The 21,139-nt window shown below is 34.0% G+C and overlaps 4 protein-coding genes across 4 annotated transcripts in view; 2 read left to right on the top strand and 2 right to left on the bottom strand.

Moving 5' to 3' along the window:
• Nucleotides 1-1,127: 1,127 nt before the first annotated feature.
• Nucleotides 1,128-7,803, top strand: LOAG_05280 (hypothetical protein; the record flags this gene model as incomplete). Its single annotated transcript, XM_003140817.2, has 15 exons — nucleotides 1,128-1,454; nucleotides 2,553-2,642; nucleotides 2,921-3,142; nucleotides 3,287-3,430; nucleotides 3,621-3,799; nucleotides 4,181-4,367; nucleotides 4,494-4,679; nucleotides 5,013-5,119; nucleotides 5,287-5,439; nucleotides 5,548-5,716; nucleotides 5,873-6,034; nucleotides 6,142-6,226; nucleotides 6,509-6,624; nucleotides 6,975-7,185; nucleotides 7,531-7,803. 15 exons carry the CDS (start codon nucleotides 1,128-1,130, stop codon nucleotides 7,596-7,598), a joined length of 2,406 nt encoding a protein of 801 aa, XP_003140865.1. The 3' UTR covers nucleotides 7,599-7,803.
• Nucleotides 7,804-10,148: 2,345 nt separating this feature from the next.
• LOAG_05279 (hypothetical protein) lies at nucleotides 10,149-12,290 on the bottom strand (the record flags this gene model as incomplete). The annotated part of the gene is made up of 6 exons (XM_020446806.1): nucleotides 10,149-10,220; nucleotides 10,441-10,549; nucleotides 10,630-10,797; nucleotides 11,139-11,312; nucleotides 11,563-11,770; nucleotides 12,099-12,290. 6 exons carry the CDS (start codon nucleotides 12,288-12,290, stop codon nucleotides 10,202-10,204), a joined length of 870 nt encoding a protein of 289 aa, XP_020302896.1. The 3' UTR covers nucleotides 10,149-10,201.
• Nucleotides 12,291-13,795: 1,505 nt separating this feature from the next.
• Nucleotides 13,796-14,183, top strand: LOAG_05278 (hypothetical protein; the record flags this gene model as incomplete). The annotated part of the gene is made up of 1 exon (XM_003140815.1): nucleotides 13,796-14,183. A coding segment is annotated over one exon (337 nt), but the record flags the coding sequence as incomplete, so codon positions are not given.
• A 4,978-nt stretch (nucleotides 14,184-19,161) lies between these two features.
• LOAG_16797 (hypothetical protein) overlaps nucleotides 19,162-21,139 on the bottom strand; it is a 3,286-nt gene continuing 1,308 nt past the window's right edge. The window contains exons 3-5 of the mRNA XM_020449456.1: nucleotides 20,634-20,911; nucleotides 20,370-20,494; nucleotides 19,162-19,507 (exon numbers count right to left, since the gene is read on the bottom strand). Coding sequence (XP_020307007.1) covers nucleotides 19,393-19,507; nucleotides 20,370-20,494; nucleotides 20,634-20,911 — 518 coding nt within the window. The 3' untranslated portion in view covers nucleotides 19,162-19,392. The remainder of the gene's footprint in view (nucleotides 19,508-20,369; nucleotides 20,495-20,633; nucleotides 20,912-21,139) is intronic.

Here is a 21,139-nt window from a genome sequence, read left to right as displayed (position 1 = left end):
AGAGAGAGAGAGGGAGAAAGAACTCCCAGTTAAAATTTATTCAAGCAATTTTTTCGTATCTATTTTAACAAAACTTTAAAATCAGAGTAATTTGAACGAGAGGAAATACATTCACCGGAAGAAGCATTTCAGAAATATAAAGCGAATTCGCTTTTTCTATATAATTTTTTCCAAAAGCCAAAAACCTTTATCAAATAGTGCTAGATCGGATGCATTGCTGTGTTCTTGTTATCATCAAATAATTTATTTCAAAATTAGACTTTTTTTTTATTGATGTGATAGATATTCTGCCACAAGAAAAAAATGTATCAGAATTTTATTTCAAGTTCCAAATTTCAGATTAAAAAAGTAAATAATCTTGGAATTCGATGTTGTATGTACAATTCACTCAATGATTTGCTCGTCGCAGTGAATTTCGAAGATTGGTGTTTATGTTGATGTCATTAACAGGACAACAAGACCACCACTCTTTTCGCTAATGATAGATGTGTGATGGCTTGTTGGAATAGTAGGAAGATATGTAGAAATAAGTGATAAATATCATTCTTTAGCCAACTAATTACTTCCTTAGCACATATCAGAAACAGTAGCAGATTTTTGTTCTTTCCCAAATGGTAGGTAGAGGAGCAAAGAGAATTTTTCGACCTTCATAGTATAGCTTGCAAGTTTTGTCAACAACTAATTATAACCGCAATAAGTAAGTAGTAGTAGTAGTAGTAGTAGTAGTAGTAGTGGTAGTAGTAGTAGTAGTAGTAGTTAGTAGTGGCGTGAGCAGTCGTCAGTCGTTACTCGTGGCACTAGGCACTAGTACACATTGGATGCACACCGGACACTAGTGCACACTGGAAGGGAAGGCTTTGTCGTTATCAGATGGAAGTATTTCGTTGAAGGAATGAAGGGATGATTCCTGAAAGGTGACAAGAAGCGGGACAATTGCGACAGTACTTTCTTTCCGTTTCCATATTTTCTTTTTCCCTTTTTTTCTTTTCGTTTTTTTAATTGTTTAAAGGCCTGAAAACATCTATCGATTTAGGAAATAAAAGAAGGAAGGCTTGGAAAGGAATAGTGCTGATGAAGAAAATAAAGCTTTATTTGATAGTGTTGGTGATTCAAGTCGATGATTTCAGATGGCAAGTGTAGAACCGCAGGAGCCAAATAATATTATTAATTTGCCGGGGCCGAGTAATGCAGATTGCAGCACCTGGAGTCGTGACATAGGAAACATCAGTACTATAGATACAAGGTCTCAACCACCTGAGTACCATCAAATTGTACCCACTCTCCGCTCAAATATTGAACAAATGAGAAAATGTATTTCCATCGACTTATTATCTGCCAGCCAGAGGGAAGCCAATTTCTTGCGAATGATCGATCGTAAAGCTCCAATACTTTATGAACAAAGTGTCATCGAAAATGCTGTCCGTCGCTACGAGTGTTTTTGGCTTCCTATGCAGGTAACTTTTTAGCTTCTGAAGTATTTCCGCGAAATATGCATATGGCGTAAATTGGGCTTTTGTAAAAAAAGCTCTATCAGAGCTTTTGAGTTCTTTTTATTGAAAATATTCGGACTGATTGAATCTTTGCCAAACTTGTCTCTTACAGTATAGATATATGTATCCAAGACTAAAAATTTTTTTATTTTGTATCTTTCATTCATTTGACAGAATTTCTAAATATAAATAAAAAAATGAAAGAAGTATGTTGCAAATTTTCGAAATACCTGTAACGAGGGAGGATTTCATTTGATCTCGGAAATTCTCGATCTCGAGTTTTTTTCTCTCTTTTAATAAATTTACGGACATCTTTTTAAAAATTTTCTGAGATATTTTGGGAGTTGATTTTTTCTGGCCAATTTTCCCCAACCGTTAAATGAATACTTTGCCTATTGAATCTATTGTTTTTAAAAAAGTATTTCTGACAATCCTTTAAGGTAAACATAAAAAGTATGGTGAAGGGAGGAGTAAAAGTCTGAAGGTGTCATTATTGGTAATTTAACTTTTTGTCTAAGTATTTAGTAAAAATTCACGCTCTTTCGGTTTTGCCATTATTTTTCAAACCCCTTAGAGGAATTGAAAGAGGTTAACAATACTGCTCGGATTTGAGGCATAAACGTATGATTGATTCCTTGCAGTCAGTATAAACTGAAATGGATATAAGATCTAACTTTACATAGAAATGAAATGAGCCAAGGACAAGTAGGCACGGAAATTGCTTGATGATAAGTTTACATTGATGGTTTTACTGATTGGTTCTTTTGGAGTAAAGTAAAGTGAGGAGAGTTTTTTTCAGACGGCATAGTGCACATTGAATTAATTAATTACATGTTTGTTTTTATATTGTTAACCAAATGTGATAAAGTTAATAGAGTATTATATCTACACATCAATCAATAATTATATGAAACTTTTGCATTTTGATCGTTGTCACTGTTAGATGTAGAAATATATGAGATATAATATGTTTAAGAAAAATAATGTATTCATACTTTACTAAATATTTGAACAAAAAGTTAAACTATTAATAATGTTATTTGTTAATTAATTTTCTTGTAGGCAGCACGACCAGATATCAGAAATATACCGCCTTTGGATGTTCATTGGGTGTGGCATTGTCATATGCTTAGTCCAGTACATTATCAGCAGGTTCGTCTGTTCAGATAGAAATGATTTTTTTAAAGTAACATTTCATTATCTTCCACTTACCGTTTCGCATCATTTTCCCAGAGCCTATCAATGAGTAGGCCATGAAATTTCGACAAATAGTCTTCGTTTACAATTTGAATATTGTCATTTTTATCAAAAGCTCTGATGAATAAATTCATTGGATTATAAATTAACTGGTATGGATGTCGCATCATGCGGGAATAGTAACATTACCGTAAGCAATAACAGTATCGGCCTGTTACCTAGATGATTTTCAGGATTGTGAAACGATATGTGGAACCATGGTTGATCATAAATTATTCAGTTCGGATGAAATTCAACAACGATACGAACAGTCCGTTAGTGTTTGGCAAAGTTTTTGCGGTGATGAACCTTACGATTTTTTAAATTCCAAAATCAATAACAATCAGCCATACCAATCAAAATCATCTTATGATATCGCCGCTGCGGCACAACGACAGCGTAATTTTAATTATCAGGTAGAGTCGTTTTCAAAATAAAATTATGGTTTAGTCAAATATTTCGAAAAAGATAAACAAATCAATTTTGCTCTTTCAATAAACTTTGAATTTGAAATTTTTTTAGCTTTATTAACTTTCAATACATTCACTTCATTTTTTCAGATCTCACTACCGCACTATACGTCACCAAAATTTATTAGTGATGCTGTAGAACGATACCTCAATTTTCTGTTGTTGAAACAAACTTACACAGATCAATTTTTAACACCTTGCTATGATTTTGATATTGTATGGCATACACATCAGGTTCTCTGTTTAAGATAAAGTACAGACTTTGAACTTCAGCTACAATTACAGTTGTGTAAATTCTTTATTATCGGTCTTCAAATTAGCGAGACTTATATTTTGAAATCAGTTTCACTAACTTTCAATATAGTCACTTCAAATTTTAGCTTTCACTACCGCATTATATTCCCTTATCTTGCTTATCGTTTAGGTTCATCCGCATTGTTACCTGCGTGACTGTACAGCAATTTTCGGTTGGTTAATGAAGCATGATGATACGGTGAATGATCGTAATAAGAATAGTAAGCTGCTCAAAGGTGAAGCGATGACGAAACGGCTTTGGTCTGCGCATTTTCAAACTGGATTCTGGCGCAAAGGTTCAATGTACAGGTATCTCCCAATTCCGGGAAATTCTATTTGATTTCTTTTTTGATTTTATTTCTTTTTCGTTCGTTGAAGCTAATCTTTTCACTTTTCCATAGACACTTTTTCCATTTATCTGTTAAATCAATTTACCATACGTTGTAGGTTTAAACTTTTACAAACCATACATTTATTTCTGAAAAATTTAGTTCTCCGGTTCCTGGTAATGAGATGCAAGTAAACAATTTTAGAGTTGTCTGTTCTGGATTACCTGTCTCCAGTCTTAACTTCATTACGCAGTACTCACATCTCCGCAAGATTAGCTGAAAAATTTCACTACCGCCAAAATCTCGGGTGAAGAAAATAATATCTATGAATAGTCCCGTGAATCACAACCTCTTATTTTAGAGGACATCCAGCGCCGTCTTTTTTGGGTTTTGAAAAGCAAGATTTGAGTAGTATTACTTATGGCCAAATGCACATACCGTCAATTACTCTTCGTGAAATTCCATTGCAACGAGAACAAGTCCGTTTGAAATTATTATACGGAAATAAAAAAGTTACAACGTTTAATGCGGATCTCACTTCAAAACAGGTAACTTTAACCAAAAACATCAGCTCTAGAATTTTTATTTTCCCAAAAGTTCTCATAACCTACAATAGAAATAATGAAAATGCTGAATTTCCTACAGCTCGATAATTTCTCCTACTTTCAAATCAGATGACAAAGTCTGGTTTCTCATTAGTGTGGCAGCCAACTGAGGTTTCTGCAAACTCATCAGTCGTGAAATTCCCATTTGAACGGCGCAATCCAAAAGAATTATTTCTTGAATTGGAACTTTTCGATAAAGTGTTTCTGCAAAGGAAAGACGTAGTTAAGTTAACTGGACTAATTTCCTTGGAACAGGTAAGCATAATTCATCCATAATTCTTTTCCTTCTTATTTCATTTCATTATTATTATTCCATTACTTACTTGAGTAATATATTGATTGTCAACTGTCATGAAATTTGTCTTACATTTGGTTGGTTCATTACTACCAAATTCTTTGATTACAATTTGTTTCTACTCCTAGTTTACTCTATATTATTTAGATGATGCAGAACGAATTGGGAAAATATCTCTGCATATTTACTTCTTAGTTTAATCTGTTTAGTTTCTTGAAAATTTATCATCTTGCACCACTATATTTCGTTCGTTTTAGTGAAACAGTATCCATTATCTATTCGGAAAATTTCAGTTACTCCCACTTCCGAATTCAAAAGTATCCCAAAACGTTGCTCAAGTTACTGTAAAAAGTCGTGAATCAGATGGAGATTTGAAAGCGAAGGTCAGCGTTACGACAAAGTAAGTAAAGTTACATCCTCTTAACCGCTTATTTCATAAATTTAATGTTACCTTGTAGTTCTAATTATATACATCGAATGGAACTGTCTTTGATTCCATAATTTTTTTAATTATGTAATATTTTTAAAATCAATTTTAGAATCAGTCCTTACTAAATTAAATTGTAGTTTATCGTTGAATCGCGAGCTGCAACTTATTGTTGGTGAATTTGTGCAACAGGAACTGATCCCAGAGAGCCGTTTATGGTTTTTATGTCAATCGGCAGCACTAAACCGCGCCGGTCTACAGTCATCAGCAATTATTCATTTAGCCACACATACGTTTGTTTTTCTTCCCATTCTTTTTTTTTTTTTTTGCAATTTACCTATTAATCTGCAGAATAGTCCGGCTCTACCGTAAAAAATTCAGTTATCAATAATGATTTTCAGATTAGTGGATTCTCGTGATGGTACAAAATATACTGTCCAAGTGGCACATAGTGCCTCACTACTGTTATCAATGATACTGGTTTACGGTTGGCAACAACAATTACTCTGTATGGCTCATTTAATAGGTGCCGATAGTCTCCCTTCAAAAGATCAACTGGATACTGATCTCGTTAGTCAATCATTTATCTAACATTTTATAAATAGTGGTCTTTGTCAGAGGGTTAATTAGTTTTGTTTTATTGAATTTCAACATATCACCCTTTTTTAAGTTGTTTTTTCGGTTGAAACTTGAAATGATTCACCCGGTGCACACACTTTTTTTCAGCAATTTCTACCTCACTTGTCAGCACCAGATGAGCGAGCAATTGCCGTGATGAATAAGGACGGTGATTTCGCTATTGTTAAAGGGAAATGGATTGGTTTCAGCCGTAAAGTTTCAGGTGACAAAGAACAGAAAGCAAAATCTGGAAATCCCGGGAAATTGCAGGTATATTAAAGTTTCTGTTTTGGTAGACAGAGAGGCAAAATAAGGGCTTTAATTACAAATTCTTTGCACAGATTTTTCCTTCGCATTTCAAAGTAGGTTATTTCAAGGTGGATGCATTCAACTTGTTAAAAAATACGGTACAAAAGTTCGAAATTCCGGGTCCTGAAGGAAGCACACTCTTCGTCATAGGAGGTATGCGAGATAATTTGAATATTCTGAACAAAGCAAAACAATTTGATTAGCTTTTCTTTGGAAATTTTAAATTATTAAGGTTACATTTTTACATTGTTATGAGGGTTGTGTGCAAAACTATTTTTCCTAAAACATGTCGGTCATGTTTCGGTTTTGATAAGCTATGAAGCACTGGGTTAGACAGATGAATTTAACTTATCTGATAACATTGATTGCTGTGTATGTAGTTTTATGAAGTTAACGGAAGCCAATATACATGCTTATACTATCGAATTATTTCAGAAGCACAAGCACGTCTGCCAAGCAAAAGAATACAATGTCGATCAATACAAACTGCCGAACACCTCGCTTGTGTCTTTAGTGTCGCAACTTTGTTCGTACTTTGTAATCCTGATAAGGTAAATATCTGCAGTTCTTCACTTTTTGGCTGTTGATGCAGTCTGTATTCCTCTACAGAAATTTTACTTTTTCAAGTTCCACTTTTTTAAACTTTCTTTTGTATTTAATAGATTAGTTGACATAAGACAAGCCAAGAATTTGCTATATTACTGCATTAATGATGCGAGTAATTCGACAGACTTAGTAGATTTCCTTTACTAAATCGCTGTCACGCGATAAATAATGTTGACGAAATAAGATGAGAGAACTGAAAGTATATGATAAGGGATTAAGTGCAATCAGCAGGTGGACGAAAGTTGGCAGAAAACATGACCAGAAAGATTTCGACGCTAAAAAAGTATTATTTTAGATTCGTTCACATAGTGATGCGAACAGTATTGCACATCAGTGTCATAAATGGCCTTTGACATTAGCGTGCGGTTATGGAAAAGCATTACCATCTAACAGGCACTTAAATTCACACCAAGAAATTAACGAAGAATTGGACATGACTGCTGCAATGATTGCTGTTTGCGCAGGAAGTTGCGACGACGGTGCATGTGGAGCATGTGGTGCTTGCGGTTGGTCAAACATTTTCTTAAATTTTATTTCCGCTGGATATACTAATATTTCTTTCATTCTTTATCTCCGTCCTTTTACCGGCTGCTTGGACATTGATCCGAAATTTATTTCTGCTCTGCTTTCGATGTTTATACATCCCCAAATCGTTATTTCACTAGATTTACATTGATTTCCAATTAAATAGTCGTCTCTTAGGAAACTGTGATTCGACTTCTCTCTACGCGTTTTCGTTCTGGCCTCCCTTCCATTTCCAATAGAATAAGTCTGGAATTTTTGGATATCGTGAGAAGTGCTGCTTATTTAGGATATAGAAATGTCCGATATTTTTATATTATATTTTGTAGGTGCTTGCGGTGCATGTGGTGGTTGTGGTGGTTGCGGTGGTTGTGGCGGTTGCGGAGGCTGTGGATAATAAACACTATGATAACTTGAAACTTCACTATTCAATACCATTACTACAGCTGTTATGGCTTCCTTTCTTTAGTTCTGAATACAGTGTAACAATAGTGCGATGGGTATGCCGAACATTTTGGAGTTCTCACTTCAATTTTTATTAGTTAGATTGTTTGGAGTAATTGTTTATATAGCTAATACACACTAACAAAGCAAATTTGCTGATTTAGAAAAACAGAAAAACAATCTTTTAGAGTAATTAGATTTTTGGTTTCACTGGTTGAGATAACGAATATTATAGTATTTATGAAATTATTTACCACCTTTTCCGATATTTCTTCAACCGTCTTCGATCCCGTTGTTTTTCGTTTGGATTTAGCCTTAATTGCGTTCTTTAGCGCATTATGGGAAAAGAACATTCCCAACTATATGCTATGTCTTTTCATTTCCTGATTGGATCCTGCTAAAACTCCCAGAACCCATACTTTGACTCATTGCAAGTTCAGAAATCAGATCCCCTTCTCTTCCTCAGTTTGCAAGTCTGTGAGAAATAGCCCAGCAATCTACGTTTGATTCTTCCTTTTAATCATATATTGATTATATTCATTTTTATATTAATTGTTCAGTGTTAGCATAAATCGTGGTTAATGTTAATATTTAATCTTTTGTTCTTATCGGGGATTGTTTATTTGATTCACCATTCTTCCACTCACTATAAAACCTAATCAGAACAGCTTACTGCATTAAGGAGAATAGATGAACATGAATAAAAACATAACCCAAGTGGACATATTCATCCAACTTCAAGGAGATAAAAGAGAAATAAAGACAATGCCACATTTTGGATCATTTGCATAAATAAAACGATTGTGGAGAGCATCTATGGTTAGCACTATTTTCATAAAATTAGTATGGCCTTATTATTATATAGCTCCGCTTACTGCACTGAATGATCGAATAATCTTAGTGATTAGGAGGTGACTGCGTTTCTTTCTCTTTTCGAAGATGAAAATTTCTATTCTGTGGATCCGAAACATTGTCCTGATCTCATCTTTTCGAGGTAGTTTTAAACTTTCCTTTCATCTGTTAACAATACTGAATGTATAAGAAACAATCACTTTGTATGCTTATAAAAGTATCAGAAAAACACACAAGAGTTAAAAATATTACATTGGACATCAGCAGGATATGAACGGAAATTAAAAAATTGTGAATGAAGACAAATGCCTCCTTTCCTCCCCCTCCCCATTCCGGACTTTGGGAAATGAGAAAAAATAGGAAATCAAATAAAGGACATACAATTAGATTCTATCGTTTCTTTCATTAGAAAGTAATGAGGTCCAGTTAAAAATTAGCAGCTTTGATGAAGCTTAGTGTTTCTGAGAAAGTTTGAATTGCGAAATTGAAATGTGGCTGGCATTGGAATAAAAATTTAAGGAACTGCTTTTTTAATTTCAATACTCATAAATTAGCAATAGACATAGAAATCAAAACATAACGCTGCTGAGCTACTCTCTTCGCACCACAACTGATATTACGGTAGATGATCTGTTGTTTCTTTCCAATTTTCGAAGAGAACAACTATCAGGTAGTGATTAGTGTCAAACTATGTAATATAGTGTCTACAAAGTGTCAAAATGAGGAGTACAGAATGGATCCTTCGGTACAGTATCATACGCGGTATTTATTATTTGATGGATAAAAAGAAGACTAATACAGAAAAAAAGACGATGATATTCACAACTGATTTATGTTGAATAGTAGAAAAAACATTGCAATGAAAACCTAATACATCATTTTGGAAAATGCTAGTAAAAAAAGAAAAACTAAAATAAGGTTGAAAAGTCCTCTCTAAAAAGACAAGAAGCAGAAAATGACAAATACAAATCCAACTAGTAAAAACAAACTGGGAAATTCAGCAAAACAGAATAACAGCACCACTGGTATAGTGTGTGGAACCTGTAACAAGCCATAGTTTACAAATTATGACCTTAAGAAATGACGAACAAGAGAATTTTACATTCTTTAATAAAGTTATTATTGCTTCTTTGAGCACATTTATAAAATTAAGGCTTTCGGCAACCTAAAAAGATCAGCATAAACATCGAATGAGAATAACACTAATTTTTGTGACATAATCACTGATTATACAAAATTATTGCATGAGTACAGCTGGACAGTAGAGAAGGCTAGCCCAATAAATACATTTCGACTTCTATGCCTTTTACAGAAAACTAATAGTACATGTCTGAAATATTCCACTTCTATTAATTAGTCTTTATATTCAGATTTTCATTAATTACCCAGAATACTTCACTTTTCTCTTCATAAACACATTTCTTATTCCTAGACACACTTACGGCGATATCGTGCTTATGTACCCGCCATTCATCCACTGCAACATAAGTAGAATGCAGAATTCTGCCTTACGTATCATGAAAGCAATCCAACATTTTTTGGCCAATCCAAGCGAATGCAGGAGTAAAAAGTAAAAGCACCTAGCAAGCAGTTGATGCATTGACCATTTTACTTAGATATCCAGGCTCAGCCCTAGAAAAAATCTGACATTCCATTTATCCACACCTACACGAGCACAGAATGACTTCTTTTACACCTTCTCAATTAGTCTTCTGTTTCCAACCTGAAAGAAAAAGATTGTTGAAGTAATTTCGATGAAAAAAAAAGACAAATACAATCGATCCCATTTTAATCGATTTAATTTTACTCGCTTTTGATCTATCAAAAATGAGGTGTAAACCATGAAATTCTCTCATTATGAGGGATATATTCAAAAGAGAAATGATAGATAGACATTTTTGGCTTCATAACAAGGACTGGATGAAGAAAAACGAGGAACATACAGTTTCTGCTGGTTCCGTTTCGTCCTGCACTCACCGAATATGATTACTACCATAAGTAATAGGATAATGATAATAATCACCAGCAATGGCCATAACCAGGCCAATTCACCTAAACAGTATACCATATGTAAGGGACAAGTAACTTAGACAAACACGTTGTTTGAATTGAAATTATCAGCAAGAACTTACTTTTAACTCGTAACATCCTGGCCAGCATCACTTGATGTGCTTCTGTATGGCCATTGACGATATATTCGTTTGTTGCAGTACATTCATATACACCTTTATCACTATCCCTAACTTGATCAATCAATATTTTCCCATCACTTTTTATGTTCACACGATCGTCTTTTATAGCTGAACTTTGGATAAGAATAATATCATAATGAAATCAAAGAAAGGTAAAGTCAAAGTGACTAACAGCAACCGTAACATGAATTCATAAAACTGCTCGTAGTTACTGTCCTTTTAACATCTCAACTTGAATGAATATGTAATTACATTAAGACAATATCGTTTGGCTCATGCAGACAAGAAACTACTGTTATAATGGGTGTTAATTTAGAAAGGATTTATTCCTCAAGTAGGCTAAAGGGAACTGGGTAAGATCTCAAACCGAGAAAAAACATAACTGTATCTCTCCAGAATTTCTGATCAGAACAGTCTCAATTATTAGAAAAAAAAGACCGAATACTTACTGAATTCTTTACCATCTTTTGTCCAAGAAAATCGAGGTGTTGGGAAAGCGATCACTGGACAAGTAATTTCAGCTGATGAGCCTCGAACAACCGTAATGCCATTACCATCGAATGAAAATGGATCATTTTTCCGTGGCTCAAAGTGTCCGACATCTGCTAGGACCACAGGACGAACTGAACAAGTGCTAAGGATTGAAAAGAGTGATAAAAAGTGTTCACGGGAAAGATCGAACTTGAAAATTACTTCATCTGGCTCATTTCCTCATGTTCGTAATTAAACCGAATCTCCAGCGTAAAATGAATAGAAAGTAAGAGTGTCCCTACAGAAGTATTAAGCGCAAAAATTCCAGGAGGTAATTCATTATAATCTATGAATTAGTAACAAGCTACGAGATGAAGGCTAAAATTTTCGATAAAAAAACACCGAACACTTGATGATTGCCACTGACACTCAATCCATTAGTTGTCATTAGCCTGCATGCATAATTACCAGAATCAGCAACATCTGCTAAACCGAAATGATGATAAGCTCGTTTATGATCACTGCTTATGTCAGCTTTAAGCATCATACCGTCCCGTTTTCGCACAAATACCGCCGATTTGATTTGTGCTACTACGCCTCGATCTTCCGCCTGAAAACATCGCCGCAGGGTCGACATGCATTCCATGAAACTATTTGAACAATAATTTCTTTATAAAACAGTTCACGCTCACTGTAGAGGAAATAAAATCTGCACCAGCATGTCATACTACATCATTCTATATTAAACGTATATTGATTTTTCATTTTTTTTTATAATTGAACGGAAAATGGATAACAAATATTTTCCATCTTTGCAGTACACTAATTCATTTCTCAGTAAGTTAAACACGGATTTCAAAGTTAGGTCACGAAAAAACTGACTTGACATCCAGATAATTACAGATTTGCATATACAGTTAAAGTAAACAGGAACAAACCTGGCACCACAAGGTAACATTTTCCAATGAACGAAGTGGATTATGGGTTGAAGTTCGAGCAGATGAAACCATAATGACGGCGTATGGATTACCCTTTGCTTGAATTGCTTGACAAAATTGTTCCACAAATAATACAAGTACCTGTACAATTATTAATAATAATCTTGTGTGTGACAATACACTCAACCACATCTTTTCTTCTGAAACAAAAATAAATGAAAAATAGAAGTACCACGCAATTAGAAGGATTACGTGGAAGAAGCTAAATTTACTTTTGGAACAGCCTGACACTATACAGATTTTAGTGAAAATAAACATCAATGAAGAAATCAAGTCAGGCAAAAAAAAAATGCACCTTGAAAGAGTTCAACACAAACTGTCACGTTATAGTGTAGAGTTCCATAGATGAGAAATAAAGGATATGCAAATATAATTTGTAAAAAAAGAAATTAATTTCTCGGCGTTTTAATAGAGTACTGCAGTTCAATGACCATAAAAAGGGAAAGGACGGTTTTGGGTGTGACACAGAAGTCTTCCCAACTTATGGTTGGCAAAGAAGTGATGCATGACATGAACCCCTTGGATAGGATGAATTCGTATATTGTGGAAAATTTTCACAATTATGCAAAAGGACTGCTTAGTTAAAAAATTCAAGAATTTGAGAATGCAGTGTGCCGATCAGACGTACGTGCATCTGGAGGAATTGCTTGTAGCGTTTTGCGTTAATGTAAATGACCAGTGCAAACATTTTTAACAGTTAAGTACGAAACACCTGGCAGTTCTACATGAAATAGTCTTTGCTTCATGCTCCTCAGCTCCTTAATCTCAAAAGCAAAATCTGTATATACCAAATCGGTCACCAGTGTTGATCAAACTTTTGTTTTAGTTATCAGCTTGATCCCATCAAATAAACAAGGTAAGGACAATTAAGTCTTAGTATTTTCAAGTTAAGAGAATTAAGCTAAATGGGAAAGAAATAATAGAGTAAAACTTTAAGTGCTGCTGATCAGACAAATTTTGCTTCACTTGAACGGTATGAGAGGGATAAAGTGTTTTATGGATGGATAAAGTAAGAAATGTGTGCTTAGGAAAAGGCCTTTTTTTCTGAAATAAATGGAAGAGACTGGTGAATAAGTGCACGAGAAAATGTGTGAGTATTCAGGACAGAGTAACTCAAAAGTAAACCGGAACCATAATGAATGCAACAACAATAAGCATTTGACAAGCTTTTTCTGCGGAACAGGGATCTGCTTGATGGTTTTTGAATAGCTGATTCTATTATAATTCAAGAATGCAATGTATTAAAGCAGTAAATCTAAAAGAAATAATTAACTTAATTGCAATAAGTTATAAGTTGAATAAAATTGTGTTTGATTCCTGTTAAATGCTTTCTAATGGCCTATTTAGTTATTACATGCTAACTGGGATGATATTGAAAATCGAAAAGTAGTCGTCTAAGTTTAGAGCATAGCAGAGCAAGACAAAATGATGAGCTAAGAAATAATGGTAGTAGTGGGAACGGGAAATATAATTCTCATGGCTGGATAATGAATGAGCCGCTTGTTCGAGAGTAACAGGCCATTAATCATGAAAGGAAATGTACATGTGGCTTGAATGCTATATGATAATCTGACGTGGTAATTGAAATGGTGTCACTTTGGTTCTTATCTTTTTCTCCTTTCTGAGTCATGTTAGCCGTTAGCCGCTCACTGGTCATTTATCCTTCCACCATCCATCATCCTTTTTCCTCTTCCTCATTCCATCGCTCTCTTCACTCTTCTCCAAAGGAAATCCTTTCGGAATATTTCACTACACATGTATCTATATATATATATTATATATGCGTATAGTATTTATCTAGACACACACAGACATACAAACACATACACAGATACACAGCGACACACACACATACACATACATACATATATATATATACACACACACACACACACACACACACACATACACACCATAGATACACAAACACAGCAGTTGCATTACATAGACAAGCTCCTCAAACATTGTTATTGATTAAATTTTTGCAAAGTGGGCGTTAAATTTAGAATTAACTAAGAAGCGAAGTGTTTTCACTAGGAAAGAAAACATCTATGATTTTTCACTCAGGATACGAGAGGGATTAGTTGGTAGAAAGTACACCAGTGCAAGGATGCATGAGGTGAGAATAATTTGCTTTATTCATCTGATGATATGCACATGAACTACACTGATCACAGGGTAACGATGTGTCGTGTGAGCGGAGTTGTCGCATTTTTGTAGGATGATAGAAGCAATGAAAAAATACACTAAGACTTTGCTTTAACAAACTTTATAATTCAGTGAGTAACTCTAACAAAAGTATCAACAGCATTATCCAGATTTGAGCGTTTCGGATTCGCCTTTGTCGATTCAGCCTAAACTCAAATTGGACACCTTTAAAATAAGTGCTATTATCACAGGTAATCAAATGAACAAAATAAATAAATGTTTGTCAGAGTTCTGAAATTTTTTTAATACTAGGGAAAATGAAGAGGAAAACAGTCTAGTTGTTGAAATTTTCCAGAGCAAATTTTCATTTTTATAAGCTAAATTTTCTTTTGTTTGTGTTGGGATTAATTTTGTTAATTATACGAAGGAAATTTCTGCCTTTAGCAATAAATCAAGATAAGTAAGCTAATAAAACTTTATGCGGTATCGATACTCCGCTGTTCATTTCACTAATTAATAATCATACCTCACTTCATTTAAGAACTTTTCGACTACCGTTTGCAGCCTTTTTACACCAATGAGTGAATGTGTAGCTGATCGCTGGCTTACATTGAGGAGTGGATATAGAACTGACCGGTGGCTTACATCGAGGAGTGGATATGGAAGAACTGACCGTTAGCTTACATTGAGGATTGATATGGAACTGACCGCAAAATACGATGTTGCACAAATTAATTCATTTTCCCGTAATCAGTGGTCTATCAGTGGTCTCTTTTCGTTCATTTTATGTATGACTACTTTAGAGCCAATATTTAACGAAGCCGTGCACAGATCGAACTTAACGAGTGGGATATGTGTATTATTGGTAGTCCAAAAACAATAATGCTTAAACTAATTATCAAACAAGTCTGGATAAGAAATAACTATAGATTTCAGTATTTAACAATTAAAACACTGTGTCAGAAATTGACAGAATTTCAGCGTGAACAGAAAGATTTAACGCTACATTTGTTGCTGAGAATAATATTTAACATAATTATAATTAAAAAGAACTTAAAGATAGGTTTATTAATCAAATCAATAAGTCACTAAGCAACTTTCCAAGATTTACAGTTGTCACAATAAAGAATGCTATAAATCTCTAATAACTGCCATAGTATTAGCCTAAGAAAAATGCAAATACTGTTTAAAATTATCAATTTATTTCATCAAATAAGCATTATACTGAATGTTATTTAGCCTGCAATATGAAATTGCCTGCGGAAATTGTAAATTGTTGAAGAAGGAAGGGCCCATGCTACTGAATTTTATTGAGGCTAGTTACTAGTTATCTGGGAACGAACTGATCAAAAATTGGAAATGATGGAATTTAGATAACGGCGGAGATTGGCTTGCAAAAGCATTTGGTTGTTGATTAGTAGAGATAAAGGAACGAAAGCGGAAGCATTCTTTTCTATTTTCTCCATACACTACCGAAGGCACTTCATTCTTACTTTTTTAACTCAATTGAAGCAGTACGATCTTGTAAAAATGTCATTAGATGGAATACTAATTTAGAAATGATTGATTATCTCATTCTTTTATATTCTTAGTAATCCTAATATTACAGCTCAAATAATTTCCCTGTCATGCGTTGTGCGTGCTTCACTTATTGCCGATTTTTTCAACTTTCGAGAAAGATCAAACAAGTTGAGCAAAAATTTACATTATTATACAGTTTAATCAGAGTAATCACAGTCGTTTAAAATGTAAACGAAATTTGGCACTTTCGCAAGAACTGGGTGCAACGCTTCAAACTCAATCGCATTGATGGGGTCAAACATTGGTGGACCTCAGCAATTCAGTTCTTTTAGCCATTTACAATCCATTTACTTGTTGTCAACTGCTACAATCAGTTTTATTTCGAAGACATAAAAAACAAGTCGTGAACTTGACAGTGTATTCCTGAAAAACAGATTTTTGATGCTTTCCTGATGTTTATTTGGATTTTTTTCTAGCCTAACCACATTGGTCATAGCTAACTTTCGACAGGTTTTGCATCCCAATCAAATCTTTTATTATGCAAAGTAGTACAAGCATAAGATGACAGGTTTATTAATAAAAACTGATTCCTAACTATTGAAGTCTAAAAAATTCTGAAAAACTTCACTGAAAAAAGTTGGAAAATGCGGTGAAAAGAGTCGAAGAGAATGAAATAATGAAAAAAAACGGAAAGAAAATTAGATCGATAATCATTTTCAACAGATGCGTGGAAATAACTACAATAATGCAAACACATTTAATAACTCTATTTTGCATTAAATCCTTGCACATAAGACCAAACTATAACTGTTCATAAGATCTTCATAGTTTAGTTTTCTAATTGAAGGAAATTATTAGGACAATATATTTCAAAAAATAGATAAACTAAAAATATTGCAGACGTTTGTTTACAGCAGGTGTAAAGAAACTTGAAAAGCAATCAGGAAATAGCTTAAGCACAATAAGGATAATGGAACTCTTATAAAAGATCTGCATAGGCCAGTTTCGGTTTTGAAGGTTCTAAGGCTAATCAAGGACTTGAAATATTATTTAAGATATAAGCGATAATCAAATTCGTGTTCTGAATGAATTTCGCTCAGAACCTGATTATAAGCTTACGAGTAATTTTACAATGCGAATGGTTTTTTTTATTAATTTAGAGCAGAAAATTCATAAAGGATCAGAAAATAAACTTTTATAAAGATCTCTTAGGACGACAAAAGAGCACAAAAGCAAACATTTAGGCAGAAATATGCTAAATTTAAGAAATAGAAAATCAAAGAAAGCCAAATTTTCCAAGGGAAAAAATATGCACTTTTTTAAAAATATATTTTTTAACTTCCCTTGAATAAATTCATTCTTATTCATTTTATTATTGTATAACGAAACAATGCAGAGATAAAAAAAGAAAACTGAAAACACTGAGAAGCAACGAAATTTAAAAATGTGGCAAATTTGACGTCACATATTCTACAGAGGATAACAGGACTCCGATGACCTCGGCAAGACCTTTAGAAGCCTTGCCATTAAAATTTGAGGACAATAATTATGCGAGCACAATGCTTGTGCAGTTTTAACTGGTCGTGTTTCAAGAATTTAAAGCTTTTCTTCAACTAGACCCAAAAGATGCAGATAGTATATTCGCATAATTATTTGCTCATTTCTTTATTTATTTGTGTAAGTTCCACTCTTCAAATAAGTGCAGCAATAATGACTCATCACTATTATTACAATAAGAAAGTACAGAATATTACCTGGATAAGTCTAATGTATAAATAACTAAGATGAAAAAAATTGAAAAGCCTGTGTTGTGTGTATATACATGAGATGGCTTAACATTTAATAAGAGACATTTTAACGAAATTTGAAAAAAAAAATACATTTCTCGAAACAAAATTCGCAAACTGTGACTCACTCAAAATCAGCGAAAAATGAGTAAGTAAGCTTAAAATTATCTATTAATATTTATTTATAATTTATTGTAAGTTGTCAAAATTTATGAAACAGTTTATAGTTCTAATTACTAGATCATATGTTAAAATTTTGAAAAGCTTCAGCAAATATCAAAAAAAAAAAAAACTATCACAAAAGTTGTTGGATTACTATTGTAACAGTAAATTCCTCCAGTTGATACATCTAATTCACATTTCCATCATTACAGTTAAAATTATTATCACTTAGTTATTAATAACATAATACACGCAAAGAATATTAAAACGCAAAGGACGAAGTGATAAGAGTTAAACCTTTAGTGGAGAAATGTGATTGGTAATTCAATCAACATAAAAGCAGAAATGTCAGATGCCTTTAAATTTTAAAAGTTCTTAAAAATTAATCATTTTCTTTTGAGTTTTTTTGGTTATTTTTGGATTTTCCTGGATTAAAGAAAAAAACACCTCCGCTCGACAGAAAATGGTAGCAGAAAAATGCAAAGTTCAGAATAATTTACCCATAACAAACTGAGAGAGTGTAAAGGGAGGGATAATAAATGGAAGTTATCAAGCAATTTACTGCTATAGGATGGCGACAGTGTAAGTCGATGTCTGGAGAACTCTTGAGTTGGTAATCTATAACTTCGAGACATTCATTTACAAAAACTGCAAATAAATATGAGAGAACATGTATAAAATGGATTTAAAATGGCAGGCAGGTAGAATTTCATGAAAGGATATGAATTATATGTAACATACAGATACACTACAGCACCTTACAAGCAGAACTGCTACTATTGATACTTGATTACAACTTTATACAAAATGGGAAAACAGGAAGGAGCACTGCAGCTATTGGAGACATGTGATCAACCAATCAAGAAGCACATCCATTTTCATTAATCAATCGATTCAAGACCGATTAATGAACAGTTTGAGCTATTGCAAAAGCGTTGAGAACTGAGTGATATTATAATTCAAAGCGTTACATTATGTTCCTTAGATTACAAGAGATCGATGAAATATTTTGTATACTGATCTGTAGATCATTTCGACACAAATTAAAGTGAAAAATCTGCGACATCTTCGCTTACGCATGATTCAGTCGTGAAGTAGTACCTCATTTCAAACGGATGCATTCCACTTTTTCCACCGTCGCTTACCCTGTTAAGGAGCTATTCGTCATTGTACAAAAACTTCTCAATGTATTGGAAAGTAAAGAAGGATGACACTAGTTATCGGTTATTCATCGAAAAATATCTCAGTCAAACTATCGGGACAAACGAGACATCTAAGAATACTCCAATAGCTGTCAACTGCACAATATACTAAGAAATATACCTGAATATTTATAATATACGACGAAAAAGCATTGACTGATAAGGTATAACTATCAAGTGAGGCGATTTGAGAAGGTGCTGTACAGAAGGACGACAAAAATGTAGTGTGAGAACTGTTCCTGTGCTGATTTCTGAATTCAAAAGTAGAAATGGTGGAGTATAGTTTTCCCATCGTGGATCTGTTGAGCTATAGAAGAGTAGGAGTTATGACACCGATGGTCATTTGACGCAAAATGAAATGAAACTAAAATCCATGTTTGTTTGTTGACCACCTCTCCGAGCTCGTACTAAGTCCTAATTCAAAGTGTTCACTTTACGATCGTTGTTACGTCCAGCCAACAAACGATTGGTTTTTTTTGAGCGCGGTTTCGTTTTTGAATCCGTTGCAAAATGACCAGCGGCGGTGGATCTGCAGTTATAATGAATGAATTCTCAATTCAACGAAAAAGCTATTATTGCTCCTGGGTGTGCCGATCCTTTTTTCCCAACTTCATGAACTTTGCACTGTCATGTAATCGTGTTGTATTATGCTTCACTTTATTAAAGTTCTAACTTTTAAAGTGAAGATGTTTCGGCATAAATTTATAAATGATAAAACTTCATCACTCACGGAGTGAATGATGGATAATGTCTAAACCTTACGTGCACAAAAGAAATTAAAAATCTGCCACTAAATAAGCTTCGAAATTTAAAATTCATAGATGCCAATTAACAAGTTCCGCAGAAAATTAAAGAAACCCCGCTTAACAATAGCCTTTTTTTAAATCAAATTTCGACAATTTTAGAAGCCTCGGGATGAAGGGACTGATCGCTTAGAATTTATTGGGATTCTCTAGCAAATTTTGTGATTTTAGAAGTCGTAGAATAACAAACTCGTTTGTATTATGAAGGTTACTTTTGTGTAGCTAGCAATTTCTTGAATATTTTATCCACCGGTATAAATATATCTTAGCCAAAAAAGAACATCTCATAGTGTTCAAAAATATTACTAAAATGTAAGATAGGCTCAAAACTTCAAACCATACCATTTTTCTTCAGGAAGTGAAAACTGATGAGCAAAAGAGAGAGACAGTGATTAAGAAATAATTGGAAAAAGGGTTGAAAAAACGATTGCGCCTTCCCTGAATCTGATCTATTCAACACCTTCATGAACAGATCTCTCTTGAAAATAGAATTACTGATTAAGAAATTATCACTTTTCATGATAACTGCATATACCAGCAATAGATTGATTTATGTTTACGAACTGCAAATGAACAGTAAAACCAAACCTTTTCATTTTAGCAGCATTATTCAACATATTCAGTGTTTTATTGTTGGCACTGTTGTTGATGATGGTGTTCGAATATTTTTTGTCCGCGTCACTACTTATTCCAAGCAGTTGATTCTCGAAAAGCTGCAAGAAAATTGGCATTCCAGTTGAGATTTAAATTTGAGATTGTCCATAGCATAAACATAGGAGGACATTTGCAAGCGCATTAAAGATAGTACAGTTGATTAATTACTAAGAGCATTTTATTAATAACAAATTGCACCTTTCGTTCCAACTCCTTTTTCTCGATAGCCTTCTGTTTTGCCTGACGCATTCGTTCGACATGCTTCCCCGATATTCCGCTGCGTGATCCTCGACTTAAATCCCGCGTACAGTCGCATCTGACAGGTTCCTGCAGCAGTACGTCATTATGTGGAAGAGTCGATGCGGGCGACAGTGGTCGCAAAGATTCCGTAATCACTGCTGAGAGTTCATCATCGATTGCTATCAGATCCGGTTCCGGAATAATCACCGGTGTGGAACGACCGGAAGATAACTGCCCTATAAATCAAAGAATTGTTCATTTGGACGTTTAACTATTTTTGTTTATTTATTATGAACAAGAATATTATCATAAAAACCGTAACAACTGATGCTGTAATAATGTTGTACACCGTACCAATAATACTATATTCCACGAACAGTGAAATCTCATTCTTACCATCAAGCAAAATCCAATCGTCATCCTTGGTTTCCGACTCTGCTTGGTAAAGTACAAGCAACCAATTC

Source organism: Loa loa, assembly GCF_000183805.2.
Source record: "Loa loa unplaced genomic scaffold supercont3.20, whole genome shotgun sequence".
NCBI lineage: Eukaryota > Metazoa > Nematoda > Chromadorea > Rhabditida > Onchocercidae > Loa > Loa loa.
This window is presented reverse-complemented; position numbering and strand designations above follow the sequence as displayed.